Source organism: Pantherophis guttatus, chromosome 4, assembly GCF_059756535.1.
Source record: "Pantherophis guttatus breed Tessera chromosome 4, ASM5975653v1, whole genome shotgun sequence".
NCBI lineage: Eukaryota > Metazoa > Chordata > Lepidosauria > Squamata > Colubridae > Pantherophis > Pantherophis guttatus.
This window is the reverse complement of record NC_142066.1, coordinates 2,124,749-2,146,190: the sequence shown is the minus strand read 5'-3', so window position 1 is coordinate 2,146,190 and position 21,442 is coordinate 2,124,749. Positions and strand designations below refer to the sequence as shown.

The window sequence follows — 21,442 nt, the reverse complement described above, 5'->3', positions numbered from 1 at the left end:
AGTGAAACTAGAACTCACCATCTCCTAGTGATTGGCCCAAAGTCACCTAGCTGGTTTTTCTAGAGTGAAACTAGAACTCACCATCTCCTAGTGATTGGCCCAAAGTCACCTAGCTGGTTTTTCTAGAGTGAAACTAGAACTCACCATCTCCTGGTGATTGGCCCAAAGTCACCTAGCTGGTTTTTCTAGGGTGAAACTAGAACTCACCGTCTCCTGGTGATTGGCCCAAAGTCACCTAGCTGGTTTTTCTAGAGTGAAACTAGAACTCACCATCTCCTGGTGATCGGCCCAAAGTCACCTAGCTGGCTTTCATGCCCAAGGTGGAACTAGAACTCACAGCCTCCTGGTGATCAGCCCAAAGTCACCTAGCTGGCTTTTCTAGAGTGAAACTAGAACTCACCATCTCCTGGTGATTGGCCCAAAGTCCACCCAGCCAAGGCACAACGCCACTACCTAACTGAGGTTACAACTAACCAGGTTTGCATGCCGTGGAAATTCTGGTCTTGTGTCTTTAACTGACCCCTTGAAGGCGCGTGCCTTCAACTCATCACGCGGAAAGGATGACACCAGTGTCCAGAAGGGCAGGGTCCTCTCAAGTCCAGTGCCCACAAGGGGATTCTTGGCACTCTCCCAAGCATGACACGAGTCCGAAACGGAGCCGAGTGCGAAAGAGATCAGTGCCCAAGAATGTTAATTTGCAACAAGGAACAAGACGTCTGCAAGGCAGGGACAAAAAAAAAAATCTCTGTGTTAAAGATCAAGATGTGACTTCTGATCTCCTTCACATCAGGCCAGCTTCCTCCTCTGAGGGCCTCCCACCATCCGTGGTCATCGAGGGCATGCAACCGAGCGGAGAAAGCCGGCCGGCAACGGGGCCAAGGGTCAGGCGTGGGCTTTAAAGGACCAGCGTCCAGCGGAGGAACGACGGAGGTTCTTCAAGACGTCTCCTGATCACCATGAGCTTCCTTGTCCGTCCTTGGGCCAAAAAGGACGTTCGGGATGTGATGCGGCTGGTTAGGGTGAGAAGATGGACGGTGGTGGTGGGAGCTGGGAAGGACAGAAGAGGGGGTCTCAAGGGGTCAGGAGGAAGGCGGTGGGCTGGGGATTGACCATAACTTTGGTTTTGATTGATTCTTTATGGGCCACAATGTGACCATCTAAAGGGGACTTCTCAACCTTGGAGACTTTTAAGTTGGGTGAACTTCAACTCCCACAATTCCCCAGCCAGCAAGGTAGTTTCTGATAGTTGAAGTCCACCCAACTTAATGTCTCCAAGGTTGAAAAATACTGACCTACTTAGATGTTCTTCATGAAGTTCTCTCTCCAACTTGGTCCTTCGTGTCTTCTAATGGTGTCTCCATCACTGCTACACCTCAGTCCATCCACCTTCCTTCTGGTTGTCCTCTTCTCTTTCACCTTTCCCACCCTTATGGACTTCTCTAGAGATTGTATGGGTTGCCTTAATAGAAATTGATTGATTGATGATGACCATCAAGGTAGTGTCAATCTTAACAACCTCCTAGATGAAGATCTGCCTCCACCCTGGTCCTTCAACTCTGCCTCCATCATCACTATAACTGAGTCCTCCCCCTTGCTGCTGGTCCTCCTAATCTTCTCCTTCCTTCCAACTTTATGGACTTCTCAAGACAGCTGGGTCTTCCCATGGATTGATGTTCTTCCATCTGATCAGTTCTGATTGATCCCGTAGACGTTCTCCGTGAAGATCTGTCTCCAACCTGATCCTTCAGGTCTTCTAAGGGTGTCCCCATCACACCTACACCCTAGTTCATCCACCTTCCTTCTGGGTTGTCTTCTTCTCTTCTCTTCCATCTGTCCCACCATTATGAACTTCTCTGGATAGGTTGCCTCATTAAAAATTAAATGATTGATTAATGATGTGTGATCAAAGCAATGCAATTCTTAGCAACCTCTTAGAGGTTCTCCATGGAGATCTGTCTCCAACCTGATCCTTCGGGTCTTCTAATGGTGTCTCCATCACCACTACACCTCAGTCCATCCACCTTTCTTCTGGTTGTCCTCTTCTTCTCTTCCCTTCCACCTTTCCCACCATTATGGACTTCTCTTGAGGTTGGATGGCATACCTCAATAGAAATTGATTGATTGATGATGACCATCAAGGCCATGTCAACTCTTTAACAACCTAGATGTTCTCCATGAAGACTTGTCTCCACCCTGTTCCTTCTGCTCTTCCAATGATGCCCCCATCTCCAGTAGGACTTGAGTTCCTCCACCTTCCTGGTCATCTTCCTGACCTTCTTCTCTTTCCTTCCACCTTTCCCAGTAAGGAGAACCTTGACTTTGGGGTGGATGGATGGAGTTGGGTGGGATGTGGAGAGCGAAGAACCCACCTTGGTCTTTCCCTACTGTTGGGGCAACTATAGGCAAAGAAGTGGTTTTCTGAAGTTGAGGATTGATGGAGAGGACAGAGAAATGGACTCTGTTTGGGAATCTCCCCACTGGAGTGAGACCCCGGAGAACACTCCAGAATATTCTGGTCCACTCACGAGCGTCTCCATCTTTTTCAGGAACTGGCGGTGTCTCACAATGCTCTCCACCAGGTGAGAACTTCTCCAGAAGGTAAGAAACACAAGCCGCCATCTTTGTGATGCAACTAAAACTCAAAAAAAAAAAAAGTGTTTAACGGAACCAAGGTCCTCTTCTTACGACCGTAACTTCCGTTTAGAGGAGCCTCCTTTCTAAATGGATGAAGTTGCGGGAGCTTCATCCCTTGAAGCTTTCAAGAAGAAGCCGAACTGCCATCTGTCAGAAATGGTGGGGGGTCTCCTGCTTGGGTGGGAGGGGGGATGGACTAAATGACCTCCAAGATCCCTTCCGACTCTGTTCATCTGTTAAATTGTAATCTCCAAAACAGGTCCCAGCGATCCTTGGAGTCTCTTTCTTTCAATTAAAACTTTTTTTATTAGTTGATCGAAGTCTAAAATACAAAGATTTTGTCTCTTAATTCGTAAAAAAAAAACCCTCCACAATCGGCAACTACGATCTTCTAGCGAGTTTTTTAAAAATGGTGTGTGTGTGTTTTGTGTATCAGGGCTGCAATTTTTTTTTCCCCCTGCCTTCCACTCCACCCTCGGAGAGATCAAACGGCAAACTTTGTTTAATCGCCAAACAAGCGGTTTAAACTTTAACCTCTTTTAACTTGATGAACTTGTCTGAACTTAACTAGGTAAGAGATTGGTCTAACCCAGAGGTCAGGAATCTACGGCTCTGGAGCCGCATGTGGCCCTTTCCCCCCTCTGCTGCGGCTCCCTGTCACTCCAAATACGCCGCCAATATGTGATACCCGCTGGCGTGTAATTTATTGAGTTTTTCAACCCCGATAGGCCAAGCACGGATAAATCCAAAAAAAGAAAAGTTTCAGAAGAAACTTCAACTACATATGTTACAGGGGTGGGTTCTAACCAGCTTTACTACCGCTTCTCTTTGTGTGCGCATGTCGCGCGCAATCGCGTCTTCGGTTGCGTGCGATCGCCGTGCTCATGCTCGTGAACCAAACTTGCGCTTTGCGCAAGCGCGTTGCGAATCTGCCCAGCTGCGGTGCAGCAATCCGCTCTGCCGCACCTCTCCGCTGGGCGAAAAAAAAGAAGAAATGTAAGGTCGGTATAACGCCGGGGCGGGCGGGAGGGCCCAGCTCCTCGAAGACAGAGAACCGGTTCGGTGACGTCATATCGTCGCCGCTACCGGCTCTCGCGAACCGGGAGGAACCCACCACTGATATGCTAGATTTTGTGGCCGCTCGAGAAATAGTCAGGCATCGGATGGGGTTTTGTGGCTCCCGGTGTTTTCTTTTCTGTGGGAAACGGGTCCAAATGGCTCTTTTGAGTGTTTAAAGTTGCAGACCCCTGATCTAACAAGGGGCAACTTCAAATCTCAACCCACAAATGCTCTGTCAAAAAAAATCAAAACATGATATACAAATTAGATGGACATGACCTTGTAGATGACCCTCACCCTCTCAAGGACCTTGGAGTACTCGTTTCTAAAGATCTAAGTGCCCGAGCCCACTGTAACAACATTGCCAAAGAGGCATTAAGAGTTGTTAACCTAATCTTGCGTAGCTTCTTCTCTGGTAATGTTGTACTACTAACTAGAGCGTACAAAACCTTTGCTAGACCAATTCTTGAATACAGCTCGTCGGTCTGGAACCCGCACTGCATATCGGACATAAATACAATCGAGAGAGTCCAGAGATATTTTACGAGAAGAATCCTCCATTCTTCTACCTGTAGTAAAATACCTTATGCTACCAGACTCCAAATTTTGGGCTTAGGCAACTTAGAACTACGCCGACTTCGGTCTGACCTAAGCGTAGTACATAAAATTATCTGCCACAATGTCCTTCCTGTCAACGACTACTTCAGCTTCAACCACAACAATACACGAGCAAACAATAGATACAAACTCCAGGTAAACCGCTCCAAACTCGATTGCAGAAAATACGACTTCGGTAACCGAGCGGTCAGTGCCTGGAATGCACTACCTGACTCTGTAGTTTAATCCCAAACCCCCCCAAAACTTTAACCTTAAACTGTCTACTGTTGACCTCACCCCATTCCTAAGAGGTCTGTAAGGGGCATGCATAAGTGCACCAGCGTGCTTACCCTCCCTTGTCGTAATATTCCTTTTTACTTACTCTTTCCATGTATTCAAATTATGTTTATACTTTTACCTGTTATCTTACAGTATGCTTGACAAATATACTTATGATTATGATTATTATATGAACTTCCGCAGCTCTCCAGAAGGATGGGTTTGAAAAAGACGCCATCTTCGGGTACCTGGTGGCCGAGGTGCCCCCTGCACGGAAAAGCAAAGATGGTACGGCAAGAGACCAGGGGTCCCCTTGTTGGGGAGGGGGTAAGGGGGGGAGCCCAGCCCTTGAGAGGGTGGGAAAGGGGGCTGCAGGGCCAGAGATGGACCGTGGGAATCGGGGATGAAGGAGAAGGCAACCCTCAAAAATATATGTTATACATCACCATTGTTAGGTCGGTTACAGTGCCCGAGCAAATGGAAGAATGTGCCAATTTGGTCTAGTGATTAAGGTACCAGGCTGGAAATCAGGAGATTGTGAGTTCTAGATCGATCCAAAGGACTGAAAGCCGGATGAGTGACTTTGGGCCAATCATCAGGAGGTTGTGAGTTCTAGTCCCGCCTTAGGCATGAAAGCTGGCTGGGTGACTTTGGGCCAATCGCCAGGAGGTTGTGAGTTCTAGTTCTGCCTTAGGCATGAAAGCCGGCTGGGTGACTTTGGGCCAATCGCCAGGTGACGGTGAGTTCTAGTCCTGCCTTAGGCGTGATAGTCAGCTGGGAGACTTTGGGTCAATCATCAGGAGGTTGTGAGTTCTAGTTCTGCCTTAGGCATGAAAGCTGGCTGGGTGACTTTGGGCCAATCGCCAGGTGACGGTGAGTTCTAGTTCCGCTTTAGACATGAGAGCTGGCTGGGTGACTTTCGGCCAATCACCAGGAGGTTGTGAGTTCTAGTTCTGCCTTAGGCATGAAAGCTGGCTGGGTGACTTTGGGCCAATCACCAGGAGATGGTGAGTTCTAGTCCTGCCTTAGGCATGAAAGCTGGCTGGGTGACTTTGGGCCAATTGCCAGGCGATGGTGAGTTCTAGCCCCGCTTTAGGCATGAAAACCGGCTGGGTGACTTTGGGCCTGTCCCTCTCTCTCAGCCCAACCTACCTCACAGGATTGTTGCTGTGAGGAAAATAGGAAGAGGAAAGAGTCATAAGTATATTCACTGCTTCAACTTACTTGTAAAAACAAAAAAAAAAGGCGGGCAATGAATGAATGGATGAATGAATGAATGAATGAATGTCCGACCAGATAGATAGATAGATAGACAGATAGATAGATAGATAGATAGATAGGGATGATATAGAAGAGAGAGATGATGGATAGGTGCATCGATAGATAGATAGATAGATAGATAGATAGATAGATAGATAGATAGATAGGGATGATATAGAAGAGAGAGATGATGGATAGGTGCATGGATAGATAGATAGATAGATAGATAGATAGATAGATAGATAGATAGATAGATAGATAGATAGATGATAGATGGAAGGAATAGATGGATGGAATAGATGGAATAGATGGATAGATGGATAAGATAGTGTTGTAGCCTGTACGTGGCCTGTGCAGCTAGTAGCTGATTCCGACAGCGAGGAGGCTGGTGTGGTGCTGCGCCAGCAGCCTGTGCAGCTGGCACTCGAGTCGGACAATGAGGAGGCTGGAGAAGATGTGGTGCCAGAGGCAGGGATTCAGCCAGGGCCTTCAGAAGCTGCTTTAAGTGAAGAGGACGAAGAGGAGGAGCCTCTTCTCGATGCACGGGCACGCAGAGCTGCCAAAAGGCAGGAGTGGCTCCTCAGGAGGAGGTCTCCTCGAGAGTAAGGCTTGCGGCTAATTGGCCACTCCCTTAGCCTATTTAAGGAAGGACGACGACTGAGGCAATTTGCAGGGAACAACTTCGTTCACTCTCCTTCGCGTCTTGTCTTGCTTATCGTATCAGCTTCCTGCAAATTGCTTCCTGGCATTCTGCCAACCATAGTAAGCTTTCTGTTATTATTCTTTGAATTCTTGGCGGCTGTTAATGCAGTTAATTAACAGCTGTTGTTGTAAAAAACTGGTTTATTTAGTAAAGTAAGGTTTGAACGGACTTTGTGTGTGCTGCGTTCTTTGAGGTCCGTAGCTGGGGCAGAACAGAGAGAGAGAGAGATGATATAGAAGAGAGAGATGATGGATAGATGCATGGGTAGGTAGGTAGGTAGGTAGGTAGGTAGGTAGGTAGGTAGGTAGATAGATAGATCGATAGATAGATAGAATAGGTGCCCCCTTCCAGGCCCCTTATGACTCCATCCTGGCCCAAAATTCTCTTCTCTTCTCTTCTCTTCTCTTCTCTTCTCTTCTCTTCTCTTCTCTTCTCTTCCTCTCTCCCCCCTCCTCTCTCTCTCTTTCTTCTTTCTCTCTCTCTCTTCTCTTCTTTTCTTTTCTCTTCTCCCCTCCATTCCATTCCTGAATTCTATTCTATTCTATTCTATTCTATTCTATTCTATTCTATTCTATTCTATTCTATTCTATTCTATTCTATTCTATTCTACTCTACCAAAACCCTTGAACCGTTTCACAACCTGGTTCTCAGAGACCTTAACGCATCGCCACGAAGAACCAAGAAAATTCTTGCAACGGGCCCCAGCGAGAAACGTACGTGAAATTCACTGCCCGCCCCGTGAATGACGATGCCAACGCATCCGTCGTCCCCCTCTGCAGAATTCAGGTTGATCCTTTCTTTCAGTCCCCTCGTCGTTGACTCTTTTTGCTGCTCCTTTTTCGTCGCAGGACACACCATTGTCGGCTATCAATTCCACTACCTGACCTACTGCACCTGGGACGGCCCGGTTCTCTTCGGCGAAGATCTCTACGTGATGCCGGAATTCAGAGGTAGCGGAGAAATTCGGGGCAAACCGTGACCCTAATAAAGCAGGATCTCTCGACGAAAAGGGAGAACCCTGAGAGCCGTCTTACATTCACAACAAAGAAAAAAACCGAATGAGGAGAGTTGGTTGGGCAAGATAAGAGTAATCCCTCCTCTGCATCGCAAATCAACCACAAACTTTGTTTGAAGTTACATACCCAGATGCCAGTTGGTTGCGAGGAATAAACTTTTTTTTTTTCCTTCTCCGGAGAATCAGTCTCCAGACCTCCTTCTGTAAATGACCTTTCCAGTTTAGGAATGTTAAAAGCCGGCTAATCGATCCGTACCATCACGGGATTCCCTGTATTCCAAGCTCTAATGAAGCTGAACGTTATTTTAAAAGAGAGGAAAATAAGTTAAAGTACAAAATAATTGTGTTGGTTAAAAAATTGCAAAGTCCATGTCATGTGCCCCTCAATTCTTCTTTTAAAACAAAATATTAAATTGATCTCTCTCTCTCTCTCTCTCTCGTTCTTCTCTCTCTCTCTTTCTCCCCTTTTTCTCTCTCCCTCTCTTTTTCTCTCTCTCTTTCTTCTCTTTCTCTTTCTCCCCCTTTCTTTCTCTCTCCCTCTCTTCTCTCTCTCTTTCTCTTTCTCTCTCCTCCTCTCCCCCCTCCTCTCTCTTTCTCCCTTTCTTTCTTTTACTTCTCTCTCTTTCTCCCCGTCTTTCTCTCTCTCTTTCTTCTCTCTTCTATCTCTCTCTTTTTCTCTCTCCCCCTCTCTCTCCCCTCCTCTTTCTCCCTCCCTCCCTCTCTTTCTTCTTTCTTTTCTCTCTCTTTTTCTCTCTCCCCTCCTTTCTCTTTCTCCCACCCTCCCTCTTTCTTCTCTCTCCCTTTCTCCCTCTCTCTCTTTCTCTTTCTTCTCTCCCCCTCCTCTCTTTCTCCACCCTCTCTTTCTCTCTCCCCCTCTCTCCCCTCTCTCCCCTCCTCTCCCTTTCTCCCTCCCTCCCTCTCTCTTTCTCTCTCTCTCTCCCCCTCTCCCCTCCTTTCTCTTTCCTTTTCTCTCTCCCTCCCTCCCTCTCTTTCTCTGTCTCTCCCCCTCTCTCTCCCCTTTCTCCCACCCTCCCTCTCTTTCTTCTCTCTCCCTTTCTCCCTCACTCTCTCTTTCTTCTCTCTTTCTCTCTCTCTTTCTCTCTCCCCTCCTCTCTCTTTCTCTCTCCCCCTCCTCTCCCTTTTTCTCCCTCCCTCTCTCTTTCTTCTCTCTTTCTTCTCTTTCTTTCTTTCTCTCTCTCTCTTCCCCCCCCCTTGTCTTCTTGGCCAGGGAGAGGAGTTGGCACCGCCTTGCTGAACCAAGCAGCCAAGGTAAGACCCATTGGGGAGCAGTCTAGCCAGCAAGTCTTCCCCTAATCCAGTCCATGGGCCCCTAAGGGCCCGTCCAGAATCAAACAAACCTGGTTTTTAACCTTTTATCCCCAGATCACCCTGGAAAAAGGATGCTCCCAATTCCGGTTCGTCTCACCCCAGAAGCATCAGGCCACGACCGATTTCTTCCGCAAGAGAGGAGCCGTGGACGTCACCATCCGTGATAACTGGCACGTCTTCCGGATTGACAGGGACCCCCTCGTGAAGCTGCTGGAGGAAGCGGCAGCCAAGCCGAACCCCGTTTCTTCACAGCTCTAGACACCCCCACACACACACACCACTTCCAATTCTACGCAAATTAGCCAGTGCAATTCCAAAGGAGCTACTCAGGGACCATCTCCCACCTCTCACCTACCCATTCACCAGTTGGGGGTGGGGAGATATTTCCCCCCCCCCCTTGTTCCTTTCTGGAATGCAGAAGTTTGGCCCTCCCCCATCTCCTTCCAAAAGAATACAGAATGCAGACTATAGAATGAAGAACGCAAATTACGGAATGCAGAATGAAGAATATAGAATGCAGAATGCAGCATTGAGGATGCAGAATGCAGAATATAGAATACAAATGCAGAATGCAAAATATAGAATGCAGAATATAAATGCAGAATGCAGAATATAGAATGTAGAATATAGAATGTAGAATGCAAATACAGAATGCAAATATAGAATGAAGAATGCAGGATTGAGGGTGCAGAATGCAGAATGTAGAATATAGAATGTAGAATGCAGAATGTAGAATATAGAATGCAGAATATAGAATGTAGAATATAGAATGCAGAATATAGAATGCAGAATATAGGATGCAGAATATAGAATGCAGAATGTAGAATGCAGAATATAGAATGTAGAATGTAGAATGCAGAATGCAAATACAGAATGAAGAATGCAGAATGCAAAATATAGAATACAGAATATAGAATGCAGAATGCAGAATATAGAATGCAGAATATAGAATGTAGAATGCAGAATGCAAAATATAGAATGCAAAATATAGAATGCAGAATATAGAATGCAGAATGCAGAATATAGAATGCAGAATATAGAATGCAGAATGCAGAATGTAGAATATAGAATGCAGAATATAGAATATAGAATGCAGAATGCAGAATGTAGAATATAGAATGCAGAATGAAGAATGCAGAATGCAGGATTGAGAATGCAGAATTACAACCGACTTGAAAGGCACCTTGGAGGTCTTCTAGTCCAACCCCGTGCTCGAGGACAAAATAAAAGCTAAGGAAGGGCTCTTTTATAGCTACCCTTTTCCTCTCTCTCTCTCTCTCTCCCCCCTTGGTGTGGTTGAAACCCTGCAAGCACCCCCCCTGCCCAGCAGGATTTGAAAACGACGGAAAGGGAACCGAAAAAGGGGAAAGGCCTGGGCTCCTTGGCGGTTTCAAAAACCAGGGTGCAAATTCTTCCGTTCACCCTCTCTCAGCCTGAAGCCACGCTTGCTCGAACGAGGATTTAAATTTGCAAGCCTAAGAAGGCAAGGGGATGGGAGATCTGGGATGCCTGTCCCGGAAAGGGATTGGTTTTCTGGGAGAGTCTGGGGGCTCCTGGGGAGCCCTAGGGGCAGCTGAGCACCGGGGCCTCGATTTCCATTGGCCAGGGTCTCGTTCCACCGGGATGGGCTGGAATAACTCCCAGTATTTGCAATCAGTCTGGGATTCAAGAGGATTAAACTGAGATTAAGCCAGGAAAGAAACTGGCTAGAGAGTTGGAGAGCTGGGACTGCAAATCTGAACCCACCATCCTCTCCAGTCCCAGAAAAATCTCTCGGACTTCAGGTTTAATCTGGATTTAGAATCTACCAAACCAGGGTTGCAAAACCCCATGTCACCACTAGGAGGCAGCCCACAGATACAGCTATTTTTTTTCCCTGTCCTTTGGCGCCTTCTGGTGGCTGCCCCGATTGCTGCATCTCTCAAATCTGTTTTTTGGCTTCGGATTCGTGCTTGACGTGGGAAAGTATTAAAAAAAAAGAATTTAAGAAACTCTTTTTTAAAAAAAAATAATAATAATCTCAAATTTTATTGTCCGGGAAATTTAAGACTGAACCGAAGACAATTTAAGAAAGGAGATTGTTGCCTGCGTTGAAGTTCCCGCCCCTTTAATTACAGGTAGTGGTGGGTTTTATATTTTGTTACCACTGATTACCATGTCAAAATTGTGGGTTTGTGTTTGTGGCTCACACATTTTTCCCCCAGGGGAAAAAAAAAACAGAATAGAGAAACTGAACCCGAAAGCTCCACCTAGTGGTAGAGAAAGAAAGTGAGTCTATCTATACGATTCCTACCTCTATGTTATTGTTACCTCTGTGCTTGTCCCTTTTTCGGCTTGAATCTCGCGAGATCTAAGCGACTTCATGCGAGATGTCTCAGCAGGAGGATAACAAAGAGCTAATAATGCAGACCTGTTTTCTACTTCCGGCAGTGTTTTTGCAATGCCAAGCTGCAAAATTCGGATTTTTCTGAATTATTCCCACTCATTTTGTGTGTTGAATCCTGCCATTCCTCTTCAAATCACCCCACAGAAGCCCCCGAGTGAAAGCCCCACTGATTTCCACCCACTGTGCCCAAAACGCGCAAAGTCTGTTTTAAAAAAAATCTTTTTATTTTTATTTTTAAAAAGTGCTTTTTTTCCCGCTACCCCTTCAAAAAAAAAAAAAAAAAAAAGGTTCTCCACAATCTTTTGCCCAAAAGGGCAAAAATACATTTTTCTAATTACAATGCAACGGTTGCAAATGGCAAATAAGAAACATCTTGGAATCCTTGCAAGATTTTATGCATTGCGATTGTAAAACGACATCAAATATTTGGCATGTTTTTTCCCCCGGTAAAAGAGGGTATCAAACCAAGATTGCATTTGGAAGAAAGGTTTAAACCAGGGGATAACAATGCCTCTGCTGCTTTTGCAGGTAGTCCTCGATTTACGACGGCAACCGAGACCAGAATTTCCATTGCTAAGCAAGGCGGTCCCTAAGTGAGTCGCCCTGGATTTGATACCATGGTTGTTAAGTGAATTGGAGTTGTTAAGCAAATCCAGCTTCCCGCATTGTCAGAAGGCAGCACGGGAAGGTCGTAAAAGGGGGAAATCAAGTGACCCCGGGACGCGGCCACCGTCATAAATACACGCCAGCTGCCAAGCGCCCAAATTTTGATCATGGAACCACAAGGATTCTGTGATCGTTGTAAGTGTGAGGAGCGGTCGTAAGATCCTTTTTTCAGTGCTTGTTGTAACTCGGGTCACTAAACCAACGGTCATAAGTTGAGGACTATCTGAATTTCATCCGTCTTGTGTCCCGCTTCAGAGAAAAGGAGGGATTCAGCAAATTGGAGTTATGCCAATGTTTGTCAAACATGGCCGCTTTAAGACTTGTGGACTTCAACTCCCAGAATTCCCCAGCAGGGAAAGGTTTCCCAGAATTCACACGGATAGGATAAGAACAAAGGCGGCTAGAACTACCTTTATTGCAATTTTTTACCATCTTTCTTAATAGATGGTGGGTATGCGGTAAACATAATATATCTTGATATTCAGCAAAGTGGAAAAAAAAAAGAACTGGCTGGGGAATTCTGGGAGTTGAAATCTACATGTCTTAAAGCGGCCAATTTGAGAAAAACTGGGTTAGATCTCTCGGATCCTGGACATTTGCAAAACATCATTCCAAAAGGCAAGAAAATATTGGTTGCGACTTCGATCTTGCTGGATCCAAACTCAAAGAGCAGATTCTAAGGATCTCCCAGCTGAAGGATCTCCAAAGGAGTCCCGGAAATCTAAGCCAGGGTGGGCTCCGTTTGTCCGCCCCGCTTTTCTGCAGGAAATCTCAGCCACCGTCATCTTGAATCGGTCTCTTTCCTGCATCCGAGCATCCCGGCTGTGTCAAGTCTACCTCGCCCCGAACCACAATCCGTAATGAAGGAGACACTTCTGAATTGAGAACCCCGTGATTTGTGGGGATCTTTCTCAGAGGTGGGACGGGGGTCTGCAAAGATGATCTACAAACGGAGAACGCCCAGGAAAGTCCCGTGGGTGGAGATGTCGAAGGAGGCGTTGAAACGGGGGATGCGCAGACTCAGACGGTCTCCCTGCTGCAGGTGGAAAACCCCTAGAAGTAGGAAAAAGGGGGTTCAGACACAGGGACCCACATTTAACAGAACCGCCAGCCCAGCTACAGGTCGCATCAATGGCCCCTGTGGGCTGGGGACATGTGCAGTGGTGGGATTCAGCCAGTTCGTGCCGGTTTGCACCGGTTCAGGAAAATCGGTAGTTAACTTTCTGAGCGGTTTGGTGAAGTGGCTGTTGGAAGAAATCTCCTTCCAACAGCCTTTTGTTTTTCCCACTTTACGGGGTTAATCCTGTCAGGAAGGCAGGAAGGAGGCCTTCTGGTGTGCCTGTGTTTGTTGTTTCTAGCCTGCTTAATTGTTTTCCAAAACTGGCTCTGAGTTAAGCCTTGTTACATTGTAACAGCTGTTAATGGTTCTTGGCAGAACGCCCAGACTTTCTATAGCCTGAGCTACTCTGGAGTTATTTTTCCACTTTTATTCCACTGGACACATGCCACGTTTGGAGAAAACGGGTTTCCCATCTCCTGCCCATCTAAATGCGAGTTTCTTCCCTCAACTCTCCGGCTAAGCTCAATTCACTTTCTGAGCCACGGAAGAAGGAGAAAGACACGCGTGGCCCCTGCCGTTCACAACTCGGGGACCCCCATCTCTGCTGCAAAGCCATTCCCACAACTCCCTGCAGCAGACTTCCTACACGGGAGGCTTTTAACAAAAAGATTGGACAATCATTTGTCTGGAACGGTATAGGGTTGGTAGCTAACCTTTTTGCCATTGCATGCCAAAAGCGGAGGTAGCGCGGGGGGGGGGTCATGCGCACGTGTGCCCATACCCATAATTCTATGCATGCGTGTGTGACCCCCCCCCCGTGCACTCCACCGCTTTTGGCACGCAATGGCACAGTGGGCCCGGGAGACCTGTTTTTCTCTCTCCTCAGGCTCCAGAGCCTTTCTAGGAGCCTGGGGAGGGCAAAAACAGCCTTCCCCAGGCTTCCTCCTGGAGGCCCTCTGGAGGCCGGAAACAGCCCATTTGTTGACTTCCAGTGGGACCAGAAGGCCCGTTTTTCACTTTCCCCAGGCTCCAGAGCCTTTCTAGGAGCCTGGGGAGGGCGAAAACGGCCTCCTCTCCCCGCAGAGGACTTCCGGAGGCCAGAAACAGCCCGTTTGCTGACTTCCGGTGGAACCCAGAAGGCCTGAAAATCAGCTAGCTGGTGCGCACATGCGCACTGGAGCTGAGCTCGCGTGCCCACCGATATGGCTCCACATGCCATCTGTGGCACGCATACCATAGGTTCGCCATCACGCGTATAGGGTTTCCTGCCTGAGCAGGGGGTCGGACTAGAAGACCTCCAAGGTCCCTTCCAACTCTGTTTTATGACTTTAAAAAAAATATTTCAAACCCTTTGCAAAGAAAGGAAGTTGGCCGCGCTGAGCTACCTCCTCACAATGGATTAATAAGGGGTGGATTAAGAAATGGGGAATGGACCCCCAATGGTATCCCACTCCTGACACCAAGAAACCACCTGGGTGAGAGTCCTTTCCCCCAAAACTTAGACCAGTGTTTTGCAACCTTGGCCCCTTAAAAGGAGTGGACTTCAACTCCCAGAATTCCCCAGCCAGCACTATAGTTTCCTACTTAATTGTCAGTCCGTCTAGCCCAGCTCTAACGTCTATTAATTTAACTTGTTACGGGTTCTTTTTATTATTTTTAAATTATTATTATTTTCACTTCAAGGTATATTACATCGACCGCATTCCCACTATCTACTAAGAAAGTTACCCAATTCCAAAAAAAAAAAAAAAAAATGCAATGAAGGTAGTCACATTTGTTATGAAACTTTTGCCGGCTGGGGAATTCTGGGAGTTGAAGTCCACACCTCTTAAAGGGGCCAAGATTGCAAAACTCTGATTTAAGACATTCCGGAAAAAGGAATGGCGGCTCACCTCCACTGTAGCAGCTGTTATATGCCTTCTCCACCTTCGGGGGCATACTCTGGATGCAGCGGAAAAGGATTTGATCCGGCCTGCCTAAGGCCACTCGCCGTAAGACCTGCCCCATGGTAAAAGTGGGGTCATGGAACAGCACCTAGGAAGGAAGGGAGAAAGGGGGTTAGGCACAGGAAGTCCTCAACTTACAACAGTTCGTTTAGTGACTGAAGTTACACGGAAAAGAGTGACCAGTTTTCACACAACCATTGCAGCATCCCTATGGCCAAAATTCAGACACGTGTCGTATTTATGATGACTGTCTCGTTTAGCAACGGAAATTTTTGGTCGTAATTCGAGGACGGCCTGTAGTTCATAGAGACACGCTGCTCTGTCTCGTGTGCGCGCGCGCACCGCACAAAAAGCGGTGTGATCAACTACGAAATATCTGAATGGTCGTAGGGGGTCCCCCCTCCAGAATCTAACCGGGTCTGACCCTGCTTAGCTTTTTGACATGGTTCAAAGTCAGATCGGGTTTTTTGCTGCCTGCTATATGTAGTCCTCGACTTATGACCACAGTTGGGGATCGCAGCTGCTGTTGCTAAGCGATGGGATCTTGAAGTGAGTCGCTCCTGATTTCATGACAATTTCGCTGCGCTCGTTAAGCCAGTCCAACTTAACGCGAAATCCAATCATACAAACATCGTTGTTAAGTGAATCGTTGTTATGGTTAAGTGATTCATTGGGTCGTTAAGTGAATCAGCCCCCCCATTGAAGCAAACCAACCGCGATCACGTGAGACTCCAGCCTTCATTAAATACAATAAAAAAATTACTGTTGTTAACCTTATCGTTGTTAAATGAATCATTGGGTCACTAAGTGAATCTGCAGTTCCCCCCCTTGACTTTCCTTGTTGGAAACCCTCCAGGAAGGTTGCAAATGGCAATTCACATGGGACCCTGCAACCTTCATTAAATGCAATAAAAAAAATACTGTTGTTAAGTGAATCGCAATCGTTCAATGAATCATGGGTCATTAAGTGAATCATTGACTTTTCTTGCCAGAAGCTCTGCAGGAAGGTCCCGAAAGGCACTCGCATGACCCTGATGAGACTGTGCCACCCTCCTAAATATATATATGCCAGTTGCCAAGAATGTGGATCAGGATGCTCAAATGGACGTAAAGGCGAGGACAAGTCATATGTCGTCTTTTTTTTCAGCCGTAAGGTGAGGACCGCCTTATTTTTTTTTGGCAAGCAGCCAAGCGACGTTTCCAAGGTAAAGTTGGCCCAACCTCTCCTCTCTCTCTCAGCTTCACCCCAGAGACGCATCTTAGCAAAACAACAACAGATTTAAAGATATTTGAATTCTTTGTGTATTTTGTCACTCTTGCTCGTAAATTTATAATTAGCTTCCTTTGTCAATCGGGGTTTGTTTACGCCCGAAGCCACAACGGGACTTTCTCTGAAGTTGAAAACCCCAAAAATCTTTGCTTCTTTCCTGAAATGCCCTTTTCAAAAACGTTATTTCTAAAACGGCCTTTTTCAAAAGCATTATTTCATTTATCGTCGCTTGGATAATCATATATATATATATATATATATATATATATATATATATTGTGTGTGTCCTTTCGCCCTTCGTCTAGCCGATGCCTTGGGACTCGTTCCCTCTCTGACTTCAAAAATCTTCTTTTTTACTAAAACAGAATGAAGAATTAACAATTGGGCTGGCATTACAGGGAGTCCTCGATTTACGATCACAACGGAGCCCAAAATGTCCGTGGCTAAGCGAGACAGGGTGAGTTTTGCCCCCTTTTACGACCTTCCTGGCTACCGCTGTTAAGCGAATCACTGCACTGTTAAGTGAGTCACACGGTCGTCAAGAGAATCTGGCTTCTCCTTTTGACCGTCATAAATACAAGTCAAGCATCTGAATTTTGGTCCTGTGACCAGGATCTCGCGGGGGGGTGGACTAGATGACCGACGAGGTCCCTTCCGACTCTATTAATCTGTTAATATCACCACAGAGATGCTGGAACGTGAAAAATCATCATAATTTACTTTTTTTCAATGCCGTTGTAACATCGAATGGTCACTAAATGAACTGTTGTAAGTCGAGGACTCTGTATAATTAAGAATTAGGCACTTGGCTGGCATTACAGGCAGTCCTCGTTTTACGCCCAGACACTTAGAGGCTGTTTAAAGTTACAGCAGACCTTCCTTGGGGCTACAGGTAGTCCTCGAATTACGACCGCAATCGAGCCCAAAATTGTGGTGGCTAAGCAAGACATTTGTTAACTGAACTCGGCCCCGTTTTATGACCTCCCTCGCCACCGTTGTTAAGCGAATCGCTACCATAGATATGTGAGTACCCCGGTTGTTAAGCGAATCCGGCATCCGCATCAACTTCGCTTCCCAGAAGGTCGCGAAATGGGATTGCACAACCTCAGGTTACACAGCAACGGTCGTAAGTATGAGTCCGTTTGTGGGAATGCCACAAAGGTCGTAACTGTGAAAAACGGTCCTGTCCCTTTTTTTTTTCAGTGCCGTCGTAACTCCAAACGGTCACAAAAACAAACGGTTGTAAGCCGAGGACGACCTCTACTTCTGACCCGGATTCAAAGTTCTGACGGTTAGGTGTCTTCCGGGGTCACGTGTTCGAATTCTGGGCGCTCAGCGACGTGGCCACTGCTTTCCGGGGTATTGGTAGCGTCCCACAAGACTCATTTCCAAAAATTTTACCTCAGCTAACGATAACATACGACCGTTATGAGAAAGCTCCATTACGGTCGTATGTCGAGGACTTCATGTAGAGTCACTTCCGAGGCAGAATACAGGGAGTCCTCGACTTACAGCCGTCCATTTAGCGACCGTTCAAAGGGACAATACTGAAAAAGTGGGGATTGACCCTCAGTCCTCCCTGCTCTCGTGATCCCCATTTGCGACCTTCCTGGATGGATTCACTTAGCGGCCGTGCGATTCGCTTAACGACTGGAGCGATTCACTTAACAACGGTGGCAAAAAAAAAAGAATCGTAAAATGAGGCGAGTCTCGCTGAACCGCTGCTCTGCTTAGCCGTGGAAATTCTACTCAACCAGATTGTCGTCGTAAGTCGAGGACTAGGTGAATGTTGGCAAGGATTTTTTTTCCCAGCCGCTGATGAGCCTTTTTCCTTTTCAAATGCCTCCCGGGGGGAAAATTAATCCTTGCAATCAAGGGAAGTTAATTGGTCTCTAATTAAGATCTCCGCTCAGCCGAGCCCCGCAGGGAAAACTCTGACATTCCCCTGTTCGGTTTTATGTCCGTCGCATCTCCGGGGAGATCTGCGGTCTCGAACCAGCCACGAGGCCAAGAATCTCCTTCCCTTCCCGACTCTTTGGAGCCCAGGAAAAAAAAAGAAGGGAAAAGCGGGTGTGACAATTTCACACAACCCGGTGTGAGAATCTGGGTTTGTTTCCCTTGGCGGAATGAATGGCTCAAGGAAAAGAGAGAAACGGCCCAGGAATTGTCCAGCTGTGGAAGAGAGGAGGAAAAAATGGCCTTTTTCCTCCAGTTCCCTTCTTTCTCCTTCCTTCCTTTCTTCCCTTCTCATCCCCATCCCCATCCCCTTCCCTCCTTCCTTCCTTCTTTTCTTTCTTTTCTTTTCTTTTCCTTCCTTCCCCTTCCCGCATCCTTGCTTTCTCTCTTCCCTTCTCACCTTCCATCCTTCCTCCACTCTCCTTCCTTCCTTTTTTCCCTTCCTTCCTTCCTTCTTTCTTTTCTTTTCTTTTCCTTCCCTTCCCATCTTTTTCCTTCCCCTTCCTTCCTTCCCCTCCCTCCTTCCTTCTCATCTTCCTCTCCCCTCCCTCCCTCCCTCCCTCCTTCCTTCACTTTCCTTCCTTCCCTTCTGTTCTTCCTTCCCATCTCTCCCCCCACCCTCCCTTCCTTCCTCTCCCTTCCCTCCCTCTCTCCTTCCTTCCTCCACTCCCCTTCATTCCTCCCCATCACTCCTCCCTCTCTCCCTCCCTTCTCATCTTCCTCTCCCCTCCCTCCCTCCCTCCCTCCTTCCTTCACTTTCCTTCCTTCCCTTCTGTTCTTCCTTCCCATCTCTCCCCCCACCCTCCCTTCCTTCCTCTCCCTTCCCTCCCTCTCTCCTTCCTTCCTCCACTCCCCTTCATTCCTCCCCATCACTCCTCCCTCCCTCCCTTCTCATCTTCCTCTCCCCTCCCTCCCTCCCTCCCTCCTTCCTTCACTTTCCTTCCTTCCCTTCTGTTCTTCCTTCCCATCTCTCCCCCCACCCTCCCTTCCTTCCTCTCCCTTCCCTCCCTCTCTCCTTCCTTCCTCCACTCCCCTTCATTCCTCCCCATCACTCCTCCCTCCCTCCCTTCTCATCTTCCTCTCCCCTCCCTCCCTCCTTCCTCCCTCCCTTCCCTTCTGTCCTTCCTCCCTCCCTCCACTCTCCTTCCTTCCCTCCTTCCTCCCACCCTCCCTCCTTCCATCACTCTCCTACCTTCCCTTCTCTTCTTCCTTCCCATGTCTCCTCCCTCCCTTCCTTTCTTCTCATCTTCTTCTCCCCTCCCTCCGTCCTTCCTTCCTTCCTTCTGTCCTTCCTTCCTCCCTCCACTCTTCTTCCTTCCTTCTTTCCTTCCTTCCTCCCTCCACTCTCCTTTCTTCCTTCTTCCTTTCCTTCCTTCCACTCTCCTTCCTTCCTTCCTCCCTCCCTCCCTCCACTCTCCTTCCTTCTTTCCTTCCTTCCTTCCATTCTCCTTCCTTCCTTCCTGCCTGCCTGCCTGCCTGCCTCCCTCCCTCCTCTCCTTCCTTCCTTGACTCTCCTTCCTTCCTTGACTCTCCTTCCTTCCTTCCTTCCTTCCTTTTCCTTCCTTCCTTCCTTCCTCCCCACACTCTCCTTCCTTCCTTCTTTCCTTCCTTCCTTCCTCCCTCCACTCTCCTTCCTTCCTTCTTTCTTTCCTTCCTTCCACTCTCCTTTCTTCCTTCCTGCCTGCCTGCCTCCCTCCCTCCTCTCCTTCCTTCCTTGACTCTCCTTCCTTCCTTCCTTCCTTCCTTCCTTTTCCTTCCTTCCTTCCTTCCTTCCTCCCCACACTCTCCTTCCTTCCTTCCTCCACTCTCCTTCCTTCCTTCTTTCTTTCCTTCCTTCCACTCTCCTTCCTTCCTTCCTTCCTTCCTTCCTTCCTGCCTGCCTGCCTTCCTCCCTCCTCTCCTTCCTTCCTCCCCACACTCTCCTTCCTTCCTTCCTCCACTCTCCTTCCTTCCTTCTTTCTTTCCTTCCTTCCACTCTCCTTCCTTCCTTCCTTCCTTCCTGCCTGCCTGCCTTCCTCCCTCCTCTCCTTCCTTCCTTGATTCTCCTTCCTTCCTTCCTTCCTTCTTTCCTCCCTCCTCTCCTTCCTTCCTCCCCACACTCTCCTTCCTTCCTTCCTCCACTCTCCTTCCTTCCTTCTTTCTTTCCTTCCTTCCACTCTCCTTCCTTCCTTCCTTCCTTCCTGCCTGCCTGCCTGCCTGCCTTCCTCCCTCCTCTCCTTCCTTCCTTGATTCTCCTTCCTTCCTTCCTTCCTTCTTTCCTCCCTCCACTCTCCTTCCTTCCTCCCTCCCTCCCTCCCCCCCGTCCCCAGGAGGAGTCCTCCCCCACCCCCCTCTCAGGGCGGGGGTCTCTCACCTGGCTGTAAACGAAGTAGAGGCCCGTCTTCTTGATGACCACGTCCTGCCCGCTGGGCTCCAGGGCCCGCCCCTGTTGCAGGAAAGGGGCCCACCAGATCTCGGTGGCATCGCCCTCCTCTGCGGGGGAAGGGGAGGAAAGCCGGGGTCAGAGTGGAATGCCCCCCCCCGCCCCCCTGTTCCCCCTCCCGCCATCCACACCTGAGCCCTGCCTGCCTGCCTGCCTGCCTTTGTCCTTTGCCTTTAGCAGGGCAGGCAGAAGTCCAAGTGGGGAGGCTCGGCCCTGACCCGAGAGAGCTTCCCCACCCCCCCACCCCGTTCCCCCCCTTTGGCCCTCCCTCCCTCCCATTTTATTCCTTTGATTTCTCTATCAATCCTCTTTTTCCCAGCAGCCCAAGACTAATTGGTGACATTACAGCCAGAAACTTTTCAAATGACATTCCTGAGGGGGGGGGATGCATTCATGCCTTAATTAAGGGGGGGGAATGCTGAACATCCCCCACCCCTTAATTAAGGCAGAGGATGGAACCAGGGAAAAGAGCAGGAACCCCAGTGGCTAATCCTGGGGCTGGGAAGAAGGAGAAGGAGAAGGAGAAGGAGAAGGAGAAGAAGAAGAAGAAGAAGAAGAAGAAGAAGAAGAAGAAGAAGAAGAGAAAGAGGAAGAGGAAGGAGAAGAAGAAGAAGAAGAAGAAGAAGAAGAAGAAGAAGAAGAAGAAGAAGAAGAGGAAGAGGAAGAGGAAGAGGAAGAGGAAGAGGAAGAGGAAGGAGAAGGAGAAGGAGAAGGAGAAGAAGAAGAGGAGGAGGAGGAGGAGGAGGAGGAGGAGGAGGAGGAAGAGGAAGAAGAAGAAGAAGAAGAGGAGGAGGAGGAGGAGGAAGAGGAAGAGGAAGAAGAAGAAGAGGAGGAGGAGGAGGAGGAGGAGGAAGAAGAGG

At 48.0% G+C, this 21,442-nt stretch overlaps 2 protein-coding genes across 2 annotated transcripts in view; one reads left to right on the top strand and one right to left on the bottom strand.

Moving 5' to 3' along the window:
- Positions 1-852: 852 nt before the first annotated feature.
- LOC117660068 (thialysine N-epsilon-acetyltransferase-like) lies at positions 853-9,263 on the top strand. The gene is made up of 6 exons (XM_087891620.1): positions 853-1,019; positions 2,547-2,598; positions 4,774-4,857; positions 7,381-7,482; positions 8,776-8,816; positions 8,931-9,263. The coding sequence occupies exons 1-6, from the start codon at positions 957-959 to the stop codon at positions 9,132-9,134; spliced, it is 546 nt and encodes a 181-aa protein (XP_087747746.1). The 5' UTR covers positions 853-956; the 3' UTR covers positions 9,135-9,263.
- Positions 9,264-11,467: 2,204 nt separating this feature from the next.
- TNFSF12 (TNF superfamily member 12) overlaps positions 11,468-21,442 on the bottom strand; it is a 48,672-nt gene continuing 38,697 nt past the window's right edge. Inside the window, exons 15-17 of the mRNA XM_087891772.1 lie at positions 20,514-20,632; positions 14,881-15,022; positions 11,468-12,981 (exon numbers count right to left, since the gene is read on the bottom strand). Coding sequence (XP_087747898.1) covers positions 12,872-12,981; positions 14,881-15,022; positions 20,514-20,632 — 371 coding nt within the window. The 3' untranslated portion in view covers positions 11,468-12,871. The remainder of the gene's footprint in view (positions 12,982-14,880; positions 15,023-20,513; positions 20,633-21,442) is intronic.

Coding starts and splice junctions, on each gene's coding strand:
- LOC117660068 (XM_087891620.1), top strand. CDS start 957: ATGAGCTTCCTTGTCCGTCCTTGGGCCAAAAAGGACGTTCGGGATGTG. Junction 7,483..8,775: donor CGTGATGCCGGAATTCAGAG/GTAGCGGAGAAA, acceptor CTTCTTGGCCAG/GGAGAGGAGTTGGCACCGCC. Junction 8,817..8,930: donor TGCTGAACCAAGCAGCCAAG/GTAAGACCCATT, acceptor TTTTATCCCCAG/ATCACCCTGGAAAAAGGATG.